The sequence below is a fragment of the Phoenix dactylifera genome, chromosome 3 (genome assembly GCF_009389715.1).
Source record: "Phoenix dactylifera cultivar Barhee BC4 chromosome 3, palm_55x_up_171113_PBpolish2nd_filt_p, whole genome shotgun sequence".
NCBI classification, from domain to species: Eukaryota; Viridiplantae; Streptophyta; class Magnoliopsida; order Arecales; family Arecaceae; genus Phoenix; species Phoenix dactylifera.
The window spans coordinates 24,560,361-24,586,546 of NC_052394.1; the positions used below are offsets into that span (position 1 = coordinate 24,560,361).

Consider the following 26,186-nt stretch of genomic DNA (forward strand, 5'->3'; position numbering starts at 1 on the left):
AACACCGGCGGAAAAGACCCACTGAGATCGGGATCCCGTGCCCGAGGCACAGGGACAAGAACCCTATTATCGTCCTCCACGAGTTCGGAGCCAACTGCGCCGGGACGAGCTGGTACTCGGCCAGCAGGTTGTTCACGAACTCGTGAACGGGAAACCGCAGGCCAGCCCAGAGTGTCTCGCGGTAGACCGCGATCCGACCTGGGGGCGGCTGCGTCACCCTGTCCTCCGGCCCCGCGGTTTCAAGGCGAAACCCGGGCCGGAAGAAGAAGCGGGAGCGGATCAACTCCAGCTCCTCCTCTGACAGGCTGGACCCTACCTCCTCCGGACCAAGACCCATTTTACAAGAGCGAAGTGAAATCGAAAACAGAGAATGAAAACTGGGGAAGGAAAAGGAAGGAGAACCCTAGCAGTTGCAGGGTAGGAACCTACTAGACATTGCCGGAAATCGCTCCGGGCACCGACGGCGAGGTTCGGTTGAAGAAGGAAGCAAGGGAGAAAGACAACAAAAATAAGAGGCAGCCAAATAAAACCTTTAGGGCAACCTCAAGGGGTTTATATAGACCCCCTCGGCGGTCCAGATCGGCAGGGTCGGTTCCCATCCCCCGATCGGATTGTGCCACGTGTTGACCTCGGAGACCGAGGCACCGTATTCACTCCGGATCAATAAATCGGGTACGAAATCGAAGCCCTGTCCCATCGGATCTCGGGGCCTCATTATGGATCCGCAGAATCGAATCGCCTTGAACAACGAACGGACGGCACCTCCGCTCCCCTCATTTAATAAGGCCCTGGGGCACGTGGAGCCCCGACGTAGCCTTCACCTCGCCGGATCCATGATCCAGTAATACGAGATCGGAAGCGTCCGATCCTAGGTCATGCCGCGTGTCCGTTTTGAACCCCGTAACGGCACGCTCATTGATGAGCGGAGAATTCCGATTACGGGATCGAGGCGTCGCCTCGTCGAGCCCAAGGACCCTCATCATGAGTCCGCCGCACGAAGCGATCTTGGCGATCCAAGAGACGCCATCCCCGCTACACCCGCTCCGAGAAACGTAAAGACACGAGCTCCACCATATGTTCGCTGAATAAAGCAACCTCGAAACGCCCAAGGGCGCGGGTCTCGCCATAAACACTCCGAGAAACACGAGGGCGCAGACGAGATTCGCCCCCCAACTTTAATGATAGACTTTACTTCCCACGTCCGAGCCCGCAAGCCGCTCGAACTCGGAAGTCGGGGGGTAGTGTTGGGGGAATAAGATTTTTCCCCCCAAGTGACACGAATGCCCCCAAGAAGCCGCACAATCGCCGACCCTGAACAACCGAAGTCGGCGTCCGATCTCGGAACGCCCGACCTCAAGACATCCGACCTCGAGACCTCCGACCTAGGAAAATCCTGACGCTCAAGGTCTACCCTTGTCAGCCACCTACTACGGCCGTACTCCTCCGAGGTCCAACTGAGGACCATACCCTGCCACTGCTTCAGCATTTATTGCGCATGGCCGCTGTAACCCTCCGGTTCACTCTACAATTAATGCGGATCTCCGGCTTACTCCACCATTAATGCGGATCTCCGGCTTACTCCACCATTAATGCGGATCTCCGGCTTACTCCACCATTAATGCGGATCTCCGGCTTACTCCACAATTAATGCGCATGGCTCCTGACATCTACGGATCCTCGGCTCTCCACGGCAAGTTAGCCCAGCAGAGTCTGGTCAACCATGATAAGTCTCTGATCTCGGCCATACCTCCGACACCAATGCAATGATTCGCCTGGTAGCGTACTGGTTCGGGTCGTACGACGCCCTCACCGCCGACATCAGCACAATGATTCGCCTGACCGTGCGCCGACCTGAGCCACATGCCGAGCCGTACTATGGCCTCGCCCTGTTACATCACAGGTAAACCGACCCCCACCTATAAAAGGGAGCCTTAGCTTCTCAGGAGGGGGTTGGGGGAAAATTCCGCGCCTTACAAGCACTGTTCATCTCCTCCTTACACTATCTGCCCCCTCCCTGACTTGAGCGTCGGAGGGCCGGCGCCGGAAAACCCGGCCACCGGCTTGTCTGCAGGCACCCAGACGGAGGACGCCGCCCGCTGATGGATCGCTGCCTCGCCGTGAGGATCCCCAGCTCCCTCTCTCCGGCCACCCCAGATGAAGGACGCCGCCCGCCGACTGGTCGCCGCCCCGCCGTGGTGACCCGCAGCTCCCTCTCCCTCGACCGAAGATTGCCCCCGGGTCCAATTTCCAGCAACAAAAGTGATCCATCCAGTTTGAATAAATGCGAATGAAGATAACAATTAACATATTTTAGATATAGAGTAGCCAAATATATATATATATATAGAATATAAATTTTAGATTATATTATAGTGAAATTAAAATTTGGTAGCTAATTGATATTTTTAAATTTTTGAGAGTTGAATATAAATGATCCAAATTTGAAGAATATTTTTTATTTTTTATTTACTAAATGGGCCTCATTTTTGTATAGATATTAAGTCACTTCTTTTTCATGCTTCAAGTAAAAGATTTAAATATTATAGAGCGATTGACATAAAGAAATAAAAGAAGAGGGAAATGGGGAGAACAAATGGATTTGGTTGATATTATTGTGATTGAATGTATACCCAGACCAACGAAAGAATTAACCATGGTAAATAGGGGGAGGAATGACTCAACTTCGTTGCTCCGATCGCATCCAACTCTGCTGCTCAGACCCTTTATAGAAGAAAGAGCAAGTCGACGTACTCCTTTGCACGTAGACGTGGCTCGAGCTGATTCGTTGAGAATGGGTAACCCTTGCACTACCGAGTAAAGCTTTGAACCCTAATATTCTAAGAGAATGGCTCACCGTACACTTTAGAGGGTATAGGACTCCTGTTGTAACGCGCTGATTGAGGAAAGGAGCGGAGGAAGGGGGGTGCGGAGGTGATCGCGGAGAGACATTCGAAGGCCGCCCTTCAGCATCATGTTTTTCACATGCTGGACGGTTGCGAGGATCCGATGGAGGAATTCTTCGATGGAAATTATGACGGGCTCGGAAAAGCAGGCAAGGAGAATGCCGGGTCTGTCTTGGAAACTCGGAGCTATTCCTTCTCAAGGATTGTCTGGAGGGTTGATAAGCCATTTCGAAATAAGAACAGGATGGCATTGATCTTGCACATGCTTCATATCAACCATTTGTGTTGGCATTGATCGGCCTTGGAATTTGAGCAGCGGTGCATGCGGACACAAATGGTGTACTCAGAAGAAGTTTGTGGTCAGAATTGAATGGATTGCTCGCCTTGCAATCTCATACGGTGATTACGAGGGATTTTAATCGCATCCTCTCAGCTGAAGCGAAGATGGTGGTGCCCCGTTCTATGATAACCGGAAGAGCTAGGGAGCTCAGAAATTTTATCACAATGGAAGGCCTTATTGATTTAGGGTGCTCATGACCAAAATCTACATGGCGTCATAATAGGGATGGATCGGCAGCTCTTTGGTTCAGATCATTGCCCCATCCTGATCAACTCCGAGATCAAAAGTGGAGGACCGATTCCATTCAGATTTGAAAATATTCGGCTTTCTTATGGTGCTTTCTGGGCAGTTGTTCAAGAGGCACGAGTTTACACCGGTGCTGGGCTCAAGAATGTTCGGGCTATCTAAGAAGTAGGAAGAATACCGAGATGGCTCTCCGTGGGTGGAATAGGAATGTTGTCCGGTGATATTTATACTCGGCTGCAGAAATTAGAGATATAATTGGCAGCACTTCAGTCTAAGGAAGCAAGTGAAGGTGGCTTATCTCAAAATGGTCTAAATTTGCCAACATCAAAACTTACCACGGTACCACAGAATGCTCAAGCAGCATGACACTTTTTGGCATCTAAAGTCTTTATTGCAATGGATCGAGGAGGACGATATGAACACAAAATTCTTTCATAAGCCTACGATTGTTAGAAGAAGGTGCCATCGGAATTCTTATCTTAGCTCGCGGTCGACTCAGCGGGGCGTCCCGAGCTTCATCGGGATGTCATTAGATAGTGCCTGAGGTCGAGGGACTTTTAGCTTGCGGTCGACTCAGCAGGGCGTCCCAAACTTGGTTGAGACGTCATTAAGTAGTACCCGAGGTTGAGGGAGCCTTAGCTCGCGGTTGACTCAATGGGGCATTCCGAGCTTGGTCGGAACGTCATTAGGTAGACCCGAATTCGAGGGAGCCTTAAATCGCGGTCGACTCAGCGGGGCATTCCGAGCTTGGTCGGGATGTCATTAGGTAGTGCCCGAGATCAAGGAAGTCTGAGCTCGCAATCGACTCAGCGGAGCGTTCCGAGCTTGGTCGGGATGTCATTAGGTAGTACCCGAGGTCGAGGGAGCCTTAGCTCGCGGTCGACGCAATGGGGCATTCCAAGCTTGGTCGAGACGCCATTAGGTCTCCCTAAGTGACTCGAAACATTTTCCGGTGTTATGAGGACATTTTTTGTGCTCACAAATGGTTTGGACCAGGAGCTTTCTCGGCCATCGTGCTTCCTTCACGAGGTTGGAGGGAAATCCTCGCTCTCCTCTCTATTACCCAAGCAAAACCGAAAAAGAAAGAAAGAAAGGTAGAGGTAGCTGGGCCAAGGATGGAGTTGGATTTGGGTCAGGATTCCTTCGCCTCATTCGAAGTGGGTGGGCTGCAATTGCCACCCCAGTTGGGCTCCAATGCAGAATTATGATGGACCCGCTTAAAAAAAAAAAGGAAACAGAATCGGAAGCGTGGCTACTCTACGGGCCGCATAACGACGGAAGCATGATAATTCATAAGATATAAAATGTGATGCCAATTACCAAGTCGGTTCCGCTCGCTCTCTCTCTCTCTCTTCCCCCTCCCGCCTCCCCCCCCCCCCCCCCAAAGAAATAGGTAGGATTTGACATCGATCTCCTAGGCCGTCGTCCGACTCCAGACCCCCTTGGTCTTCCTTCCCGCCTTGCCGCTCCCCCGTCCTCCTCCGGCCTCTCTCTCCCTCTCTCTCTGTACTGCCGCTTCTCTCCATACCAGCCAGTCATCTGTTTGACTCCCTGCGAACATAACATGCCAACGCTAAAGAGGGGGAAGGCCTCCTCGTCGTCTTCCTCTTCCTCGCGTGTCCTGGTCCCAATGGAAACCGATTCCGAGGAGAGCCCCTTCTCCTCATCGTCGTCGTCGGAAGGGGAGGAGGAGGAGGAGGAGGAAGGCGAGGGCGGTAGGGTTTCGGATGATGAGGATGAGGGGAATGGTGAGGAAGCAGTAGAGGATCGTGCTAAGAAGAGGAAGGCTCCCATCACCATCTCTCTCAAGAAAGTCTGCAAGGTACGACAAGCAGCACCTTCCTTCCCCATATCCATCCATCTATCTCGCTCTCTCTCTCTCTCTCTCTCTCTCTCTCTCTCTCTCTCTCTCACTCTTATGGTTCCCCCTTTCCTAACCTATCGCCTCGCCCTTTTCCGCTATCCTTTTACTCTTTCTTTTCCCCCATAAAAAAGTAAAGATAAAAACAAAACGGCAACTTGAGGGAGTGGAGTGGAGGTGCAGGTGTGCAAGGGTACGGGGCACGAAGCGGGTTTCAGAGGTGCCACCTACATCGACTGCCCCAGGAAGCCCTGTTTCCTCTGTAAGAGACCTGGTACGTGCGCTTCGGCTGTTCCTTCTTTCTCCCCACCTCCCAGATCAAATGGCCTTCGCCCACGGTTCTCGACTGCACCTCTAACTTTGGCTTCGATTTTAGCGATTGTTTTCAGTAAATCTTTCTGCATCCTCGTGTTTTATGTTTATTAGGCTCCTATATGCTTGCTTGGTTAATTCGTTTCGTGGCCAGTTGGTTACAATACAATTCCTTTTTTTTTTTTGAAAAAAAAAAAATCTGATATATGTGTTGCCATTTTTTTTAATCTTCTTCTCTTTTTCCTTTCTTTTTTTATATATAAAAAAACATATCTTGCCACCAAACTGGACTCGATGATCGGAAATCATAGGCCATACAACGATGTTCTGTCCTCACCGCGTCGCTACGGAGCATGGCGTCATTCCAGCCCCCCGAAGGAACACAGACACTTCACTGGATTACATCTTCAAGCGCCAGCTGAAAGCTAAAATTCCAATGGTACCAACAGTTTGTGTCATTTATGCATGTTATTCCTTCCTTTGTCCGTCCGTCTAACTGGTGATTCCACGGACAAGCTGTTTGGTTGAATGATCCTTCGTGGATAGTAAGCTGCCTGCTATCAAGCAAACAGACAACATCTTTCTTCTCTCTCTCTCTCTCTCTCTCTCACACACACACACACAATCTACATAGCCAGCATAGGGATTCATTCATCTCGATGTTCATATTGATGCTTTTGGTGTAGATCAAGCCAACATTTGTTATCCCTGGTCAATTGGACTGTGGAGTAATCAGATTCCACAGTAGGCGTGTGACATGCTTGGAGTTTCATCCAACGAGGAATAATGTTCTTTTATCGGGAGACAAGGTATGGAAATGGAATCCATGGTACTATTCAGTTTTATAGCTTAGATTAGAATCTTAGTGTACTGGAATTAAAGGATACTCTGTCTAGCTATATGCACATGAGCAACATCACTATCATACCTTCTATTTTCCCTTTAAACTTCGAAACAGAAAGGGCAGCTTGGCATCTGGGATTATGCTAAGCTACATGAAAAGACAGTTTATGGATCCATACACTCCTGCATAGTTAACAACATGAAGTAAGTCTCCTCTTCATAGTCATGTTCCTTTATTTATCAGTTTCTGAAAAGGAATCATTATGCAGTTAATATTTTTGTCTCCGTCAGATTCAACTTGGAAAATGATGGAGTACTGTATACATCATCATCGGATGGGACAGCCAGATGCACTGACTTGGAGACTGGAACCTCATTTTTCTTGTTGGATCTTAATCCGGAGGGATGGAACGTAACTTTTCTTTCCTTGAAATAAACCTGGATCTTATTCTTATTATGAGATGCTGTTTCGTCTGCACTGAGGACCATTACCTTTCGAAAGTTCTTTTCATTTTGATTTAATCATCTCTCAAGACTTGGCCTGTGCGTTGAAATATCCTGTGACCAACCTTGTAAATGTGTTCCCTTCTGCATCATTAGTTTTTGGATCTCGTTTTTTGCTTATCCGGGTTATTCAGTGATTAAATTTGTGTAAGCAACTGCAGGGCATGCATTTCTCTGCCAGCACTATACTGTTTGGACTTAGTTAATGAGCATTCCAATTATCAATATGTTTTACTGTTCATGAAATACTTGGTCTACTGATTTTTTTGGTCTTTTGTATAGAATGGTTGTTTTGCTTTCTGAGATATATATATATATATATTTGTTGCTTCCTTTTGATTGTGAAACTGATTTTTTGATGTTTCTTTGTATACAAATGCCATCTTATGCATTAATCACCCGATCGACGCATTTAAAGTATTCCTATTAAATATTTTTTGATCATTTATGAAAACCTTATGGAGCAATATTGAAAAGTTTTTATATTTGGTTCCCTATTAGGTTAATATGAGTTTTTTCATTTTCTTATTGTGATGTAGCATATCGATTTCAACTAGTCTCCACAATTAACTGGCTTAACTACTTTTATAAGGAACCATGCTGCAAGTTGGTGGGCCAAAATTAACAGAATGGGTGCAAGTAGAGGTGGTTTTTTTTCTTTTTTTTTTTTCTGGTGGTTGGGGGTGGGGTGGTGGTGGTGGGGTGGGTGGGTGTGTTGTTGTAAAGGATAAGAATGAAAAAGTGGAAGGCTTTGGATCCGTCATTGAAGGTACCTGGAGCGAACAAAGGGAGATGAGTTGATTTTTTTTTTTAGTTTAGTAAATGGTCTCACCTCATGATTTTTACTCAAAGTTATTTCAACACCATGAAGCATAAATAGATCTGGACCTTTTATTTTAAGGTGGATTTATTTTAAGGTTGTTAATAGTGAACTATCCTAAAGTGTATAATGTCTTAATTCTACTAAATTTTTTTGATTGTTCTGGTTTAGACTGCACTAGCACTTGGCTCCAGTAACAGCCAAATAAGGAATAACTTATGACTAGCAACAAGGAAGTTTTTGGAGTCATGACACATCAAATGGATTAATATTCTTTGCGTTATGCCTCTAGAAAGGTGACAAATTCGTCATCCCTAAAACTAAGATTTTATCCTGCATCTTGATCGGGGGATTCGTTCAACTGCCCCATCTAAATTGTTGAGGTTGAGTTTTTTTATCAGTGTTTACATCTCATGCTTGTGTATATCAATATTGTGGTTTCAGTTAACTACCTGAACTATTGGAATGGTGAAATCATAAGCTTGAGTTCTGCTTCATTTTTAGGGCCCTGCAACTTGGCGCATGCTGTATGGTATGGATATAAATGTTGAGAAAGGCCTTCTGCTAGTGGCAGATAACTTCGGATATCTTTACTTGTGAGTGTATCCCTTCTTGTCTAGCCTTCGAATACCCTGCTTGTCATTCCAATAATTTATCACTTGAATGATAACCTGCACTGCCGTTAACCTTTTTTTCCTTCTTTCCCATCATGCTGTACATTTTAAGACTTCCATTTTGCATGAAAACTATTAAGGCTATTTATTGGCAAAAGAGAAATGTGATAAATCATGTCATATGTTGCACCTTGTTCTTGTGGGAGAAAATGTCTGATGACGTATTTCTGTTGCTGATATGCTGATTTTATATAGAATCAGATTTTTTGTTCACTTTGCTTATCTTGCTCCTGCTCTTTGTTCCACCAAGATGCATGTTTCTTTCCCTAGTCTTGCTATAATTCTTTTCCTATATTATTGAAAGGGTTGATGGACGATTGAAGACCAGAATTGGGGGACCAATTCTGATACATAAGAAGGGCAGCAAGGTTGTTGGGCTTCATTGTAATCCTGTTCAACCAGATGTTCTTCTAAGCTGTGGAAATGACCACTTTGTGAGTTTCTTATTGTGCTGGGTGACTGTGCATCTATTTTATTTCTGAAAACTGTCTGTATTTTGTCAGCATTGTTTATTCTTACTGTTGAATTGGTTTTTCTTACTGTTGAATTGTTACTTCTTTCCCTTCGTATGAATGATGTTTAGGCTCGGATTTGGGATGCTCGCCGGTTAGAAGCTGAATCTTCACTTGCCAGTCTTGCTCATGGACGTGTTGTCAACGCAGCATATTTTTCACCGCTGACTGGAAACAAAATCCTGTCAACAGCCCAAGACAATCGAATTCGAGTGTGGGATTCTATCTTTGGCAATTTGGAATCCCCAAGCAGAGAGATTGTCCACAGCCATGATTTCAATCGTCACTTGACTCCTTTCCGAGCTGAGTGGGACCCAAAGGTGATTGTCTTTATAATTCTTATGAACATAATTTGTGGATTTTTAGTGGGATTCATCAACAGATTGCTGGAAGCATTTGCATCAGCTGGAGGGTTAATCTAGATTTATGAAATATAAAATTGTTGTATGCTTTTCAGTCATCCAAAATACTTGGATAAGGCACTGGCATGCGTAAATCTATACGGCAATTTATGTACGTGCATTTCAACCTTTTAATATGACAACCTTGTACAGGATCCATCGGAATCTCTTGCAGTTATTGGTCGTTACATAAGTGAGAACTATGATGGGGTGGCGTTGCATCCCATTGATTTTATAGACGTGAGTACAGGGAAGCTCGTGGCAGAGGTGATGAACACAGACATAACAACCATCAGTCCTGTGACCAAGCTACATCCTCGAGATGATGTCTTGGCATCAGGGAGCTCAAGGTTGGTTTCTTTTGTATACTTCATGTTTTGTCTCATTAGTGATTCAAGCAATGTTCCCATCTTTTTGTCTTTCATATTTTGATAATTAGCCATTAGTCTATTGGACAATCTCTCTCTCTCTCTCTCTCCATCTACCTACTTATCTTTGTTAAATCCATTTTATACAAACCTGTTACTCTTTGCAGGTCTCTTTTCATTTGGAAGCCAAAGGGGGATAAGTGTCCCGAACAACAGCTGCTTGAAAGGAAGTCCATGAACATCTTTGGTAGGGTTGAGAGGAAATCTTGTGGAAAGCTTGATGGTGAAAGTGATGATGATTCTGATTTCTCATTCAAGGATAAAAAACGCAAAGCCAAGAACTTTGATGGTAAATATTTAAGTGGTCGGAAGAAGGCAAAGCCATAAGCTAAAGTTTCTAAACTCCCAAGTTTTAACCCATTTTGCGTCAACTTCTCAGTCGCTATAGAGAAAACTGCCATACTTCTGACAATTCTGGTGGTTACAGCAGGCATTGTATTATTCGCACCCTATGTTCACTTAAAATGGGAGTTGTGACATGCTCTGTAATTTCATCGTCTTTATTGTAAATATTTGGCTTTCATGTCCAAGTCTTTGATTGGTTATTTAGTTCTCAGTTTTTGGGCATCAATGATTGTCGTAATCTTGTGGGTGGAAATCAATAATAATTTTTTTAAAAATAAAATAGATACTATAGGTGGAAATCAATAATATTTTTTTAAAATATAATAGATACTATCTTATGTTCTTGCATGTGTAGGATGCATTTGAGTATATTTGGCTCTAAATGCTTTGCAGTGAAAATCAATAATGTATTTTAATAATGTTATCATATGATGCAGTATCTTCATTTGAACAATAGTTTAGAACATCCAAATTGTTGAAATTTAATATGCATATGGTTTAAGGTATTTAGATCTAGTTTAATAATTTAGATTTGCAAATCATATATTTTATAATATAATTTAGTTCACTAGCTATGCTCTTATTATCCATTTTGTGCTTTAAAACAAATGATTTTAGTCTAGAGGTAATATATAGACCATAATTATGGTTAATAATATCGATTTCTGTTTCGATGAGCGCAGCAATGCTTTTGATTAAGAGGTATTTGGAATAAAAAGTATTTTAATATATACGTGTAATGGATTTTTTTTTTTTTCTTTTGAGAGAATAAGATATGTAGTGTTGTCGAGTCCAAAATCATTAGTGGGCTTGTAAATTAAAAATTTCATGTCATGAATCATCATCCATATTATAAAATGTTTAGAAATTAAAAGTTACATATTTTGATAGCCTGCATAATTTCCAACTTATGTATCAAGCGGGTGCAAAAAAAAAAATGGTTACAATGGTATAATATCATGTTTTGTTATGATTTAAGCATTTAAATCCACTGATTTTTATCTATTTTATGCATTTCTAGCTTACAATCACATAATATTCTTGTTGTACTTTTTTATTTTATCCATTCTATTTTAGTTGTATGGATAGCATACTTGTTAATCTCTTTTTTTTAATAAATAATTGATTGTAAATACAAAAATAATTATCCATAGGAACTTCACAGTGCTCAATTTTCATTTTACCTTCATTTCTATTTCTAATTTTATTAAAATTGTATCTCCTCTTCGTGCTGCTTGTTAATCTTTAATTTTTTGGTGTTGCTTAACTCAAAACTTTAGATTCTAGTGCGCTCTTCTGTGTTTCCAACTTGCAATAACTTTAACTTCAGTTTTATCTACTAAATTATATCATTTACGACCAACATGCAAAAATATCATTCTGAATATGCTTAACAAGCTCATCTATAACTAGTGCAAAAAAAATAAATACTTAGAGCAGATCCTTAGTGTAAATTTATTTACTCACTAGCATTAATTTCATATGAGCAATCGCTCTATCATGCATGCCCTTAATCATATTAATATAATGAATAGAATCTTCTTTCTTTTTTTTGACACCCACCATAAGGCTTCCCTATAAATACTGTCATGTGCTTTGTATAAATCAATAAAAATCATGTGAAGAGCCTATATCTTTTTAATATATTTCTTCAATTTTTCAGAGAAGAAAAATAGCGTCCATTTTCGACCTCCGCAGCATAAAACCAAATTGATTCTTTGGATTTAAATTATCTTTTACAAAACTCTAATTATACTACTATAAATATTAATTATTCTTACAATAATCATAGCTATTTTTTAAAAAAGAAGGTTTAAAATATATCAGACTTTCATAGAAGAATGGATTCCAAAGTCGTTTGTATTTGGAGAAAAAGAAGAGGAGAATAAGAAACAAAAGAAGCAGGAACGATAGGTCAAGTAGGCCAACTTTTGAATCATGCGCGAAAAAAAAAATCCCATGCAGTCATGAATAAAAGAAAATGACGAGAAAGGCCTTTCATGAAGTGTAATAGCTTTCCAAAAGAGAGAATTGATATATTATAAACCTGCGAATCGCATGTGCATGCGGCTTAATTTCCAGGAGAGCCGATGTTGGGTTATGGAACCACCCAAGACAAGATATCGAAGCCGTCCAATTAACAATGGAGTGCATGAGATGAGACGGTCGATCGGGTGCGGCACTCTGACCAGTTCGTCGGCTCGGAACGGTCGCGCGGACGCCTATGAATGAGGCGGCATTCTTGGAAACATGGAATTTTGTTTCCCTTCCGAGCTCGCCTTCGTCGCGTGGCGGAGGTGGGGGAGATTTTGGTCATTTCACGCCCTCTTCATATCAAACCGAGCCTTCGACGTACAACTCTTTATAAATTCCCCTTCCTCTTCCTCTCCATCTCACAACTCGCTTCTCTCTCCCGCTCTCTCGCCACGCCGCTCCTCCTCCTCCTCCTCCTTTTCTTATAAACTCTTCCCTCCCTTCCTTCCGTTATCATTGTCATCTGACAACCCATCCATTCGGCCCCGCCCCGTCTAACGAGTGGAAGAAAAAGGATTGAAAGAGAGAAGGAAACAAGAGGAGATTGTGTGCGGAGAGCTCCCGATGGCTGCTTCCAGCGGCATGGAGTACTTCCAGATCGACGTGGAGGCGGCCACGGAGCACTTCTTTCGGCCGTCCAACGCGGACGTCGTGGAGGAGGACGAGGCGGAGCTCGTATGGGCCGCCATCGAGAGGCTGCCCTCCATCAAGCGCCACAACTTCGCCATCGTCCGCCGCGACTCCGTCTCCTCCCCCCGTGGCCGCCGAGTCGGAGCCGTCGACTCCGCTTCCTTCGAGGTCGTCGACGTCCGGAAGCTCGACCGCCGCGGCCGCGAGCGCGTGCTGCAGAAAGCCCTCGCCACCAACGACCAGGACAATTACAACCTCTTGGCCGGCATCAAGGCCCGCTTTGATCGGTAAAACAAACCACCCCAACCCTACCCTCTTCTTGTTTCTTGCTCCTCCTCCTCCTCTTCTCTCGATCCCTTTCTCTTTGTTGTCTTCTTGTGTTTCCTCTGCTTCCGTCTCCCACGAGCGCTTGCTTCTTTTTGCTTTCTTGGAACGAGATCTTGATCGCTTCTCTCTCTTTCTTGCTGAGATATAATAGTTTCTTGAAAAACAAGGATCATGAACGGGAGGGGTGGGTGTTCTTGATCTGCTCTCCTTTTTGTTCTGCGTCCTATCTTGATTATAATCATTGTTTCTGATGAATTATATTATCGTTAGTAGATCAGATAGCGTGGTTTCCCTAAAAAGAAAGATTGTGAAAAGGACCGGTGGCTTTTGTTTTGCATCCGGTCCGCCCTTCTCTTTCTTTTTATTAATGAATCACTGTTCTTGCTACATCTGGGTCACATTGATTCGAAGATTCTGGCACGAGGTCACCTAATTTATTGGAAGTTAGATTCCAAGAATCTGGAGTTTTGGCGCATATAATGAAATTAGCTCATAGTTTCTTTGCTTTTATCGTTCGCGGGCATGATGGTGAACAATCTTTTCAAATTTGGCCTTCCTTCTTTCCCCCCTTAGAAGTAAATCAGAGGAAATCAGCTCAATACTTTGATATGATGATGTTAAAACTTCAAACTTAACAGTGTAGGATTGGAGGTTCCGAAAGTGGAAGTGAGGTTCCAGGGCCTGAATGTGTCTGCAAAAGTTCACACTGGTGGAAGAGCATTGCCTACTCTCCCCAACTATGTCCTCAACGCTGCTGAGGTGTGTCTTTCTTTTACTTGTCAATCACCAAAGTAGTAGACCTGTGTTATGAAAAATATAAACACAGATGATGAACAAGGATAATGTTCTTTTTTAAACTTTTTCATTTTCAAATTTTTGGTGTTTGAATTTGGCCTGATAGAAACTATTCATGGGAAACTGGACGTAGTTTGTCAGATTTTTCCGTTGCTACATGGTCAGGATGCCTTTTCATTTCATTTCTAACAGAGAAAGGGAAAGAAGGAAAGAAAAGAAGAACATATTCACAATCTTTTTCCTGGCTAGAGTGTTTGTGCGAACACCATATTTATCTTATTTCAATTTTTTCCATTAGGATATCAAATTATTGCACCTTCTTCTTGACTGTCTAATTAGGTCTGTCCAGGTTGGACCCAACATTTGGCAACCAATCACATGGGGGCAAGCTTGTAGTTTGTTATGCCAAATGATGCAACCCTGCATGAAACCATTACCATGCAACCTCCCTTGTTGGTTGCCAACTGCTTCAACATTTTATCTAGTTTTTTTCTTGTCTTAGTGATTTATTATTTTATTTATTTATTTTTTGGGGGTTCATTGCAGATATTTCTCACATCCTTGGGGATACTCCAACCGAAGAAACATACCCTCACCATCTTGGATAATGTTAGTGGCATTGTGAAGCCAGGAAGGTCAGGACAAAAACCTTACATCTTTCTTTTCTGCATGTGTTATAGCATAAATACTATATGGCTGGAGGACCATGCTAAATCAGTGTCATAACTGGAATCTGGCCCATGCACCTCCTTGCTTGTAATAATAGTAATATGTTGCTATATATCTAACACGTTGGACATTGTTCTTTCCTTTTTTTTGGGGGTGGGGGGTGGGGGCGGGGGATGGGGCAGGGGAGCTTGGATACTGTTCAAGAGGGCCCCTTTTTATGATAGTTTCATTGTAGGCCAACATGAGGATAAAGCAGTTAAGATTTGGGGTTTTTATTGGTCTCTTTAATAATGTACTTGATGGGTGTGTAATGTTGTTTTCCTTATATGCTGTTGTGGCAGAATTACTCTGCTGTTGGGACCTCCTGGTTCTGGGAAATCCACATTACTCTTGGCTCTTGCTGGTAAACTGGATTCCAAGTTAAAGGTGATGTTTCTCCTCTTCTTTTATTATCATTTTCATTCCAAATAGAGGAGAACAGAATACCAAGATAAATATGTCGTAAGTCTCTAGGTGTTGTGCTAAACTAATATATACTTAATTCCACACAGAACCATGCATCTATATTGCACTGTCCTCTACACATAATCCTATGACTTTTGAATGTAGGAATGAGAGAGCGAGAGAGAGAGAGCAGTGCCTCAAGTGAAGTGATAAGAAGATTCTACTAAATGATTGATCTGATATCAAACACTTATCTTGAAACTGCAATGGGAAAAATTCAGCTGATAGCAAACACCTCTTTTGTTATGTTTCATAAACACATCTAGACATGTACGTTCCTTATCATTCAAGTGAGCAAGTGGATTAGGGAATGTAGATCAACCAGGTTTGTAAGTCAATATGACAAAAACTAGCTCGCACATTTGATATGCTTCCTTTGAAATTTGACTTACATGTCCTTTTTTTTTTGGTGAAATTTGACTTACATGTCCTTTCAGCATTTGATCTCACATCAATTGGGAAAAATTTGTAGTTTAAATTAAATCCTTAATTGGGCCCCTGTAACTTGGAGATGTTGATTTTGGAACCTTTTTAATTTCCATACTGATATAGGCCTTTTCCATCAAAAATAAAAAATGATGTTTGATGCACAGTTTGTGGTTTTACTCAAGCATATGTTCACATGGATGTGCATGCCATGGTTTTGTTAACTAACCACTAGATCTCAAAACCTTAAGTTGTCAGGGAAGGTGTCGATAATGTACACCAGGCCTGAACATCCCCCTCATATGCAGACCAGACCGTGCATATGAACCTGCAAACAAGTCAAGAATGACTTAAGAATGAGTCAAGAATGACTCAACTGAGAAAGAGTCAAGAGAAGAAAAGACTCAAGAAAATAAACAGAAAGAATTGGCCCAAATGAGTATTTGGACCCATGACCTTTTTTGCTGATACCATGTTAACTTATCAGTAGACCCAAAAGCTTAAGTAGTTAGGGAAGGGTCAACAATGTATATCAGGCCTTAACAGGCTTCACCATCCATGATATGATATGTGATCCATTTGAACTGAGTCTTGTACAAGTTTGCCTTGCTTTACTTTTATCAGTCTTGGTAGTTTTGTGGAGGTTGCACAATCTCTTGACATATCTAATTATGTTAAATAATTATGCGTTAAGAATGTTGAGAGTTTGTCGTTGTCCAAATATTGGAATAGCTAAATTTCTGCTGTGGACATTCCCATGGATGTCAACTTAAGATGGCTCAATGAATGAAATCTTTGTGCTCAATGAATGAAATCTTTGTCCTCAAAAAGATCCTCGAAGATAAGATAAATAATCAAAACAACATCCTATCTTCTTGCATCTAATGTTTGGTTAATGTTTATTCTCTAGTATTTATAGACTTCATCTTCTGATTAGAAAATGGAAAATGTGTTCAAAAGTTTGCCTGAATCTCTTTAGCTTTCAGAGCATTTTTCATTAACAAAATTAAGATTTTGGTTCTTTTATCCGGTATCCTAACTTGTTGTGTAAAGAAAACTTGTAATAACAAACATACCCTTTGGGCTCCTATAAGAATTCAAAATTCTACTAAAGAAGAATTAACTAAAAAAAAGGAGGTAGTGCAAAATAGTGAATCTGACTCAAACAAAACTCATTGCAAAACTTTACAATAGGGAAATGATAGATATCAATACATATATTATAGCACATAACTAGCATTATATATGCTGTAACTTATCTGTTCTGTTCTAGCAACAGTTAAAGTTGTTCTAATAAGATTATGCTTTGATTAGCAACAAGGAAGCTTCTCATTTTGCTTTGGTTTATTTGGGGTACTATGTGACTGCTGCATGCATTCAATCTTTATTGTAAGTGGTGTAAGCTGACAATTTGGCCTCCAAATAGAATTGCATAAAAATAACAATCTTTATAAATAGAGAAGGTCTAAGCATAAAAGGTGGGCAAAAAATGCAACATCTATGCATGGTAGGAGTTGCACCAAGAATTTAATGATGCAGCATTGTCTAAGATATCATGGGAATTTGCAAGAAAGGTATAAGGAGGCCTCAGGATGATGGTAGCAACACAGCTCTGTGTTGAGGGGTGTGGAAATAGGAGGCAGAGACCAAAGATTCAGGAGTTGAAGTTCCAAGAAAGGTTCAAACAGGCTAACATTCAAAGGCCAGACCTTAATAAAAGTGATGGGTGAAGAAACTTTTGTGAAAGAACCCAAAATAGTCAGGGTAAAACTTCATTGTTCTTTTTATGGTGACTTGGAAGTTTGAACTTACATATGAAGAAATTTTGCTGGTCAACCCTGTACTCTTCATCCTGTGATAGTGTATTAGTTTCTGTAGCATGGCGAATTTAATGTTAGTCATTGGACCTAAATGGGTCCTTCCTCTTAGAAACTTAATCCACTTTGCTGAGCTTCTGCTTATTTACTCCCTCAGTTTTATCTATCTCTCAATCTTCGCTTGTCTATCAGGTGGTTTCTTAGTGTATTAATTTCTGCTGGTGGACCCTGTGCTGCTGATTATATGAGTTTCCTGTGTGGCAATTGTTGGAATGTAGAAGGAATTGGCATTGGACCTACAAAGTTTTTTTCCCTGAGAAACTTAATCCACTTTGCCAAGCCTCTGTTATTGGTTACTCCCTCAGTCAATCTATATCTCAATCTTCATTTGTTTATTGAATGGTTTTGGTTTCATGTGGCATGAGTGGGAAAGTGGAATATGGTTGGTTTTGAATTCTTCATGCAGCACGGATGTGGGTACTAGACTTTTTGGTCTTCTAAATGGGTTGGGGTGGTGGTGGTGGGGTGGGGGGTTTCTTTGTCAATCTCCTGTCTTTCATCACAAAAGAATAATGTGAATTTTTTGTCCTGTGCTTGAAAAACCCTCTTCTCAGAAACATTATCTGAAAATGTAAGTAATGTTAATGGCACCAAATTTTGTACTTCTCTGATTATGCTGTTTTGAAGATTAATAGCTTATGTTACACTGCCCTCATCATTAAAGTAGACAATATTATCAGTTTATAAGCTCTTATTTACATCCTTTTCCCTCTTTTACATCAGAGAAGCGGAAATGTGACATACAATGGCTGTGCGCTTGATAAATTCTTTGTACAAAGAACATCTGCATATATCAGCCAGATGGATAATCATATTGGGGAGTTGACTGTTCGAGAGACTTTAGATTTTGCTGCAAGATGCCAGGGTGCTAGCGACAATTGGGCAGGTCTTACTAGTTTGTATTTCCAGATCAGAATTTACCTATTAAATATCTTACTAGTTTTTGTGTCTCATGGAATCTATTCTCTATACTTTTATGGTTGGCGTGCTTGTCATGCATGTACAATGAGTTAAGCTGTCCTGATCCTCGCTAAATTCTTTAGACTTCTCCTTCTTTCCTTCTCTCTTTTTTCCGTCTTTCAGATTTAAAATTTTTCCATTTGATAAGAGCTTGTGCCTTCTTTGTTAATAACTAAGATATGAGACACATAACAGCCAGATCATTATCATAAATGGTAAAAGCTCCACTACTATGGTACATATTTCCCATCACTCCTGTAAATATGATTTTTCAGTTTTGTCATATTATCCTGTAGCTGTTCATTCATCAACACATGCAGAAATATGCCTTTTTAGTTGATTTTGAAATATTCCCTGTTATTGTCTGCCTTTTCTTGATTACATCCTCGCTATCAAATTGAAGGGAACTGGAAAATGACCCCAGAATATTCTGAATTGGGACCCATGGATAGGGTTATGATGTATCCTCATAAAAGTCAAGAAGCTACTAAGTTTAAATAAGTAGAAAACAGGTTCGGGATAGAGTTTTGAAGTTTTGTGCACTTAGAAGGCTTTTTTTTTCTTCTGCCGTTGGCACAAAGAATCTGAGATCTTATTTCATATCTAAATGTCAGCAATTTACTGATATAGGAGTAGTGAAAGTGAGGAGAAAATAGCAATGATCATGAAGAACTAAGGGTAGAAGAGAGAAAGTTAGGAAAGAAGAAAGAGAGGCTTCTGGCTTGTTTTATCTACTTACCATAATGATAATTGATAACAAAGCTTGTCCCAACTTTTCTGGCCCTTGCTATGTAGATCTTTTTATGCAATAATACCTATTAGGGCTACATCCTCGGTCAAAACAATTTTTTGAACCTCTTCACTGTAACTTGCATTGAGGCTTTCTGAGATCCCTCTTTCTCGAGCCTTTTGACACAAATTCTAGCTTGCCTTTTCAACAACATTTTCTAAAACCTTTAAAATCCATCATTAGTTTCCATCATTGAAATAGACATGTGCATATTGTACTTGTGGAATGTCTGGTTGTTTGCATTAGCTTTTTCATCTAAAACATAAGACTTTGATAAAATATGTCAACTCAATTATTTCTTGTTAGTATAACTTTTGCTGTTATCTGGAAAAAACAGCTAAACTTTGATACCCTTGTTGAAGTCTTCTAAGGGCATATTTACATTTCACATTGATGCCTATAGCTATGTTTGACTGTCATTCTTTTTGATACCAAATAGTAAACTAAGGACAATTCTAGCTCACTGTGTCCAATCTTGCTGCAAACCATGCCTCACTTTTTTCTCTCTTCTCCCTGTAAGAATGATGTCCCTGCTATTGCTTTATGCATACTTCACCCAGCCAGCGCCATCTGCATTCAGCAAAACTGGCTTTCCCCAAATTTTGTTTTTTTAAATAAACTTGGCCACTTATATAATTTAACCTGGACACCTCGATCTTTCCATATTTTTTGCTTTTTCTGAATGGTTCCTTTTTTTTTTCAATTTTTATTTCATACATCATCGTTTTGTCTTTGCATGGTTTTCTCCACCATTTTGAGCCACTGGGCTGTTATGCTTCTCAGTTCCACTCTCACTGATGATCATCTGCTTGTTATCTCAGTTATAATCTACTGTCTGCAATTTGCATCAGTTTTGACTGACCTGAGATGTTCTAAATGTCTTCTTTTTTTGGCTTTTCATTATTTCTTTTTGCATCCTTGGTTTGCTTTCTGTTTTCTGACTTCCTCCTCTCCTCAAATATCACCTGGAGGAGGAATTAGGTTTGCTGCATGATTATGGAGGTTGTCCATCTCTCTAATTTATTTGGATCTTATGTTGGGTCTCTGTCATCTTTTGATCACTTTGGGTAGCCTATACTTGATCTCATTAACTTGGCTACCTGTAGTTCTTAGTTCTTTGGCAGTTTGGCCTTTGGCTGATGGTGTATCAACTGAATTCATTAGTAGTATTAGTAGTATCAATCTGAAACTCATTATGGTTCCTTATCATATAGGTCCCTCTGTGTGGAACTCAAGGAATGTGAATAGGATGGTCGTTGGTGATTGATGGCCAGGATTTGAACTGCTTAGTGGGGTTTTGAATGTGAGTAGGATGGTCAATGGTGTTATTTCATTAGTATTTGGTGAACACGAGGAATGCATGAGCTGTTTCTTATTTCAGTCTAGATATAAACAGGGTTGGTAGCTTATCTAGGAATGCTGCTTAACAAAGTAGGGTGATTGCAGCATACATGTGTTTTAGTGTTGTAAACAATTGCAAAGCACTGAACTGGCAAATTTACTAGGTCATGATGCAATCTTGGGCCATAGCTGACCTAATCTATGGATGTGCTGTTATCAGGGTTGTCACATGGAGGAACAGATGTGAGAAATAATATGAAGGCGGGAAGTGGGAAATTGGGAAAAGACCCATTACGGGAATCGGGAAAACACAACATTATATACATACATATATGCATATATAAAGAAATAGTATGAAACCTGGAAGCAGGAAATGATCCTTAAAGAAGTCCCAACATGGGAATTAGGAAAAGACAATATTATATACATACATACATATATAATAGCATATGCATATACATATGTATACATATGTATATATGGGATGGATTATGCTCCTCTGGAGAGATGTTATCTACTCTCTTGAGTCCAAAATCAGTAATGAGGCATTTAAATTAAAGATCCATACTATTGATCATGATATGTCATAAAAATGCTTAGAAACCAAATATCACGTCATCGTGGCTTTTAACCTATGATCTTATAGGCACAAAAATAGATAGTTATCATTATGTTGTTGTGCTAAAATACATGATAAAGCATTTTAATCAAGAACCCATCTTAGTAATCAAAATCTATATATATTAAAGCATATATAGACTAACAATCAATAGATTTTAATGCTTTAATCATAACAAAATATGGTCTTACATCATTTTTTGCATCCATTTGACGCGTAGGTTAGATTTTTGACTTCTGAGTATTTTTAGGTACATATCATGATCCATGGTGTGGATCTAATTTGAATACCTCATTATTGATTTTGGACTTGAGAGAAGTATATTCAATCTCCTCTTGAGAGGAGCAAAGTCCAGCTCTTTCTCTCTCTATATATAACTAGTCATAAAAGCCTTTTTTAATTAATTATCACTTATGATGTGGTCTTTCTTGTTAACCAAGTCTTTGAAAAAATAAAACAAGCATTAGTGTAACAAATAACTTAGGAAAAAAATTTATACGTCTAATTTGTAATATCCTATAGTTCACCTTCTCCATGGCACCAAATAGGATGCTATACCAAGTAGTACCGGTGATATTGTATATGTTCTCTATAAAGTAGGTAGCTTCTCTATTTAGATTTTTTTTCCTTATCCATTAAGAGTTCCCTTCTTGGCTTATCTTTATCTATTCATTTTAGGCTTGGGGTCTAGAAGTAGAAATAGAGAGGAGTAGGAGAGCAATTTTGGCATGTTAGAGTGTTTCTTTGAGTTTCTCTTGTTACCTTGCCAATGAGTTTCCTGCAAGATCTTATTCATTTCTAGGAAACAGCATGATCTCACCCATGTTTAATTTTGTACCAAATTATGAGGAAAAAATATGGTGAGAGAAAACTCGAAACTTTGCACTTTTTGGAGTCTACTTGGAATCGGTTTTCCAATTCAGTTTCCCAAGAAACCCTTATTGGAGTGGGAATCATGTTTCCTAGCTTCTATGATTTTTATGGTTTTATTCTTTATTTATTTATAAGTTATTTGAGTTATTACTGAGGAAACATGCCTCTAGGCTCTAACTCTTTGCCATGTGATATCCAGCATGTTAGATTTCTATTCTTATTACACAGTGGTTGTCTTGTACGTTTTTTTGGAGGTTCTTTCTAGGGCTGAAAGCGGGTTGGATTATATCCTACCGTATCCATTTTCGTATCCAATTCGAGTCGGATTCGGATACTATTTTTTTAGTCCAATCGAATTCGGATAGTCAGTTCAAAAATCTTTCGGATATGAATACGGATCCAGATACGCCTGATTTTTCGGGATTCGAATCCGGATCCGGATATCAGTATAGCTCGAGTAAGAGCAAAGAAGAAGTTTAAGTTAAGTTAAATCAGAAAATCAATTAAGTGATTAATTAAACCTAAACTAAAAGAAATCCAGATATCGGATGACCGTTAGTTAAGACAACAACCCGAATAGTGTATACAGAATACCCTATTGAATAAAATCCTTTGAATCACCCCGCATGTCTGAAAGGCTCAAACCTCTTGTTTGTCCATTTCATCCCTCTTTTCTCTTCGTCGTCTTCAAACGACTAGGGTTTCGAAGATCCCATTCAGTTCATAGTTTTCACTCAGCGACAACCGTGAGATGCCTTGGAGGCACCATAGATTCCGCCTACTTCGGTGATAAGCAACCTTGAGTGGTATATCCTTTATAAAATTCTTAGTTTTTGTTATTGATAAATGCTTGTTAATATTATATTTTTTTAATTGAATCTTTCTTGTATGGTCATGTCTTTATTGCTGGTTTCCATCATTGAATTTTGTTCAAATTTGATTGATATCTAAAAAAGTATCCGATTTATATCCGTATTTGGATAAGAAAATATGAATATGTCTAATATCCGATTCGTATCCGCATTCGGTTATAACAAATATGGATATGCTTAATATCTGATTCGTATCTGTATCTGTTTAGAATAAATATGGATATTAATTTTGATGTCCATTTAATATCCGTATCCGCATCTATATTCATTGAAAAATATGGATACAAATATGGATATATCAATATCTGATCCATTTTTAGCCCTAGTTCTTTCTAGTGCTTTTAAAGCTTTTATATAGAGCCATTATGATCCAAGAAGAAGATTTGCTACATCAGAAAGCCGAGTCGCTGGACAAACTTCCGGAGGTCATAACTTGACGCCCGATTGAGATGATCTTTTTTTATTTTAAATTGGGCAATTTTTTGAGATATATGATATGATGCCACACCTTGTAGGGGGCGGCACCTTTAGCGATTGAGCTTAAATTCTATCTTTTTGGGTCTGAAACGGGATGGTCAAATCTAAAGTTTTTTTTTTAATGTAAGACTTTGACTGAGCGTAGCTTTCTATCTATCCGAAAAGAGTCAGACGGAGCGACAGAAGGTAGAGTTGATGTAGAAGTCGAGATCTACCTTTCTAAGAATTTTAGCTTTTTCTAGACGATTTCTACTAGTAATGTCTATTTCAAGAAAGAGTCCTATTAGGATTAGGATAGAAATCCAATCCAAATTGTGTAAGGGCGGATCTCACCATTATAGAGGCCAAGTATTTTGGTTTTTTAATCATCAATGAAAGAAAATGGGACTTAAACCCTACTTTCGCAATTCTTTTGTATTCTTCTAGTTTTCTTTTGAGAGATTCAAGTTGAGCAGGTTGAAGGAAATATTTCTTCTCCCCGATCGGATCACATTATGCCACCATTGCAAAGCTTATGATCATATTGTTCAGTTGTGTTGAAAGCTAGCTAGTTACAAGTTTTGGTAGCTTTGCTCCCCGGTTGTGTTAGTTGCTAATCCATGTGTTTGTTGATGGATCTCCAAACTTATTATTTTTCCTGCCATTAAGCAATAGATTCTCAATCACTTTTTTTTTGTAGATGTTGGCCCATTGGAGTTGCTTCTTTTGTAGGCCACTTTGCCTTAATTTTAGCTTTCTTTTTTCAGTTTAAGTTTTGCCTCTACTGATTTGAGAATTCTTTGGTCATGGTTGGACTTTTAGTTATTGGAGCTTCTTTCTACATAATTCTTAATTCATTATCATCTTCTTTATTAATGATCGGTTTATTTAGATATCATAATTCATATGCAGTTTTGCCTTATGCAAATGGTTTTGATTATTTTTTTTTCTTTTTAGATTATTTTTTGTTGAGGAGCGATTGTTTGGTGCAATGGTAAAAGGCTTAGGCTGACAAGCGCAATGGCACGGATTTAAGTCTTGAGGCAGCCACTTTGTACCCACCCTCAAAAGAAAAAGTTAGGTCTGCCCCAGTCTGTTAGGACCAGGGTCTGCCGAACCGGGCCAAACTGCCCGGATCAGGCAGTACCGAGCTGACTTGGTGCTAAATCGGTTTGGTTTGGCTATTCTATTCGGTTTCGTCCGGAATCGCTATTAGACCGTCCAGAACCGATTGATTCGGTGCCGACTCGGTGCGAACCGGCCAATTCGCACCGAGTCAACTTGGTTTCGAATTGGGTTGGATATGGAATTATTGCCACTGCCATCTGATGCCTTTTAAAGGCCTTTGAAAGCGGCTCTGCCGCTTTTTCTTCCCAAAAAATCCACAAATAATACCGATTCAGGCTATCAGAAGGAGAATCCAATGCTAAATAAGGTATGCTTCCTCTCTCCTATTGCCACTCGACCAGATTTTAGATATCGGTATGTATGTTGGACTTTAAAAGTATGTAATTGATTGTATTATTTTTTAATTTTCATATCACTACTTGATTTGAGGATATTTTATGTTCATTTTATGATTGTATTATTTTAAAGCAATAAGATGCATTATCTAGGTTAAACTGGAATTATAGAAACATAAAAAAACATCAAATAAATATCAAGAAAACATCAAAAAATATCAAATTAGACTAAATTCATAGAAAAAGTTCGAAAAGAGTGATTGCCAATTAAAATTTTTTGAGAACTCCAAAAAAAAAGGGCGTGACCGGCATGCCTTACCACTACCGTACCAAACCGGGCACCGACTGGTATGGGTTCTGGTACCGGTTCGGCGGACCTTGGTCAGGACTATAGCTGGGCAATGGCCTTTTTTTTGTAGATTATCTTTTGTTCATTATTTTATTTTTCATGTATACAGGGTATTTGAAAGATCTGGTCAGGCTTGAGGAGGAAAAGAACATCCATCCAAGTCCAGAAATTGATGCATTTATGAAGGTCATTATCCGCGCCCCCTGCTAACTTGCTAAATAAAATTCTGTTACCGTTTATTTTACTAATCACTTCTGTCGAAATATGTCTTATTTAATAGGTTGCTTCAATTGGAGGTGCAAAGCACAACCTTGCAACAGATTATGTTTTAAAAGTACTCGGTCTTGACATTTGTGCTGATACTCTGGTTGGTAGTGATATGGTCAGGGGTGTCTCAGGTGGTCAGAAAAAACGAGTGACAACAGGTTATTGTCTTCAATGTTTTTGAATGGATCTTTATGCAACTGAAACAGATTGTTGATATTAGTTTTTCATGTCACATATTGTCTATACAAGCCTCATATGTATAGCTTTTCTATCTTTTCTCTAGCTTGACTGGTTTGTTTATCAAAGTCTAAAATTAAGCATTGTCACAGTTCCTAGACAGCCATGCAAGGTGTATGAAATTATCCTTAACTATCTTCTAACTTGGACTCTTTGGATTGGAACATCTCTTCTGGCCAAAAAACAAACAATTCCATTACTAATCATAAGAGTCTTTGCTGCTTATCCTGATTATTTGAAGGTTGGACTAAACAAATATTTGCTCATTCTAAGAGATACCTAAAGCTGGCAAAAGTAAGAAGAGTGTGTGATTTATAGTTTGGCTGATTACTGGTTAGCAACTATCAAATACCATATCTTCCCATTATAGATTCACATAAGAGTTTGGACTTCACATCATAAAAGTTTAGACTTAGTACGTCAATGGTGGTTAAATCTTTGTCCCTGTTGACCAATAATCAAATGAGCTAGCATGCATCCTCTTGCTAGTTTCTGATTATGATATCAG

General features: G+C 40.1%; 2 protein-coding genes across 3 annotated transcripts in view; both read left to right on the top strand.

Moving 5' to 3' along the window:
* Positions 1-4,862: 4,862 nt before the first annotated feature.
* LOC103704021 (DNA damage-binding protein 2) lies at positions 4,863-10,409 on the top strand. 2 transcript variants are annotated; one of them, XM_008787135.4, is made up of 11 exons: positions 4,863-5,311; positions 5,534-5,624; positions 5,974-6,101; positions 6,349-6,471; positions 6,621-6,709; positions 6,797-6,917; positions 8,334-8,425; positions 8,808-8,937; positions 9,087-9,335; positions 9,570-9,766; positions 9,952-10,409. In XM_008787135.4, exons 1-11 carry the CDS (start codon positions 5,054-5,056, stop codon positions 10,169-10,171), a joined length of 1,698 nt encoding a protein of 565 aa, XP_008785357.1. In that variant the 5' UTR covers positions 4,863-5,053; the 3' UTR covers positions 10,172-10,409. The 2 variants fall into 2 exon arrangements, with proteins under 2 accessions (XP_008785357.1, XP_038981064.1); XM_039125136.1 differs by lacking the exons at positions 5,534-5,624; positions 5,974-6,101.
* Positions 10,410-12,732: 2,323 nt separating this feature from the next.
* LOC103704020 (ABC transporter G family member 51) overlaps positions 12,733-26,186 on the top strand; it is a 46,246-nt gene continuing 32,792 nt past the window's right edge. The window contains 7 exon segments of the mRNA XM_026803420.2: positions 12,733-13,140; positions 13,819-13,939; positions 14,522-14,610; positions 14,986-15,070; positions 18,175-18,337; positions 25,284-25,360; positions 25,455-25,599. Of these exon segments, the coding sequence (XP_026659221.2) occupies positions 12,788-13,140; positions 13,819-13,939; positions 14,522-14,610; positions 14,986-15,070; positions 18,175-18,337; positions 25,284-25,360; positions 25,455-25,599 (1,033 nt within the window). The 5' untranslated portion in view covers positions 12,733-12,787.

Bases quoted from the DNA above. Each gene is read 5' to 3' on its own strand.
- LOC103704021 (XM_008787135.4), top strand. From the start codon at position 5,054: ATGCCAACGCTAAAGAGGGGGAAGGCCTCCTCGTCGTCTTCCTCTTCC. The intron at 6,472-6,620 runs GTATGGAAATGG...ACTTCGAAACAG, and splicing joins TTCTTTTATCGGGAGACAAG to AAAGGGCAGCTTGGCATCTG. The intron at 8,938-9,086 runs GTGAGTTTCTTA...AATGATGTTTAG, and splicing joins GCTGTGGAAATGACCACTTT to GCTCGGATTTGGGATGCTCG.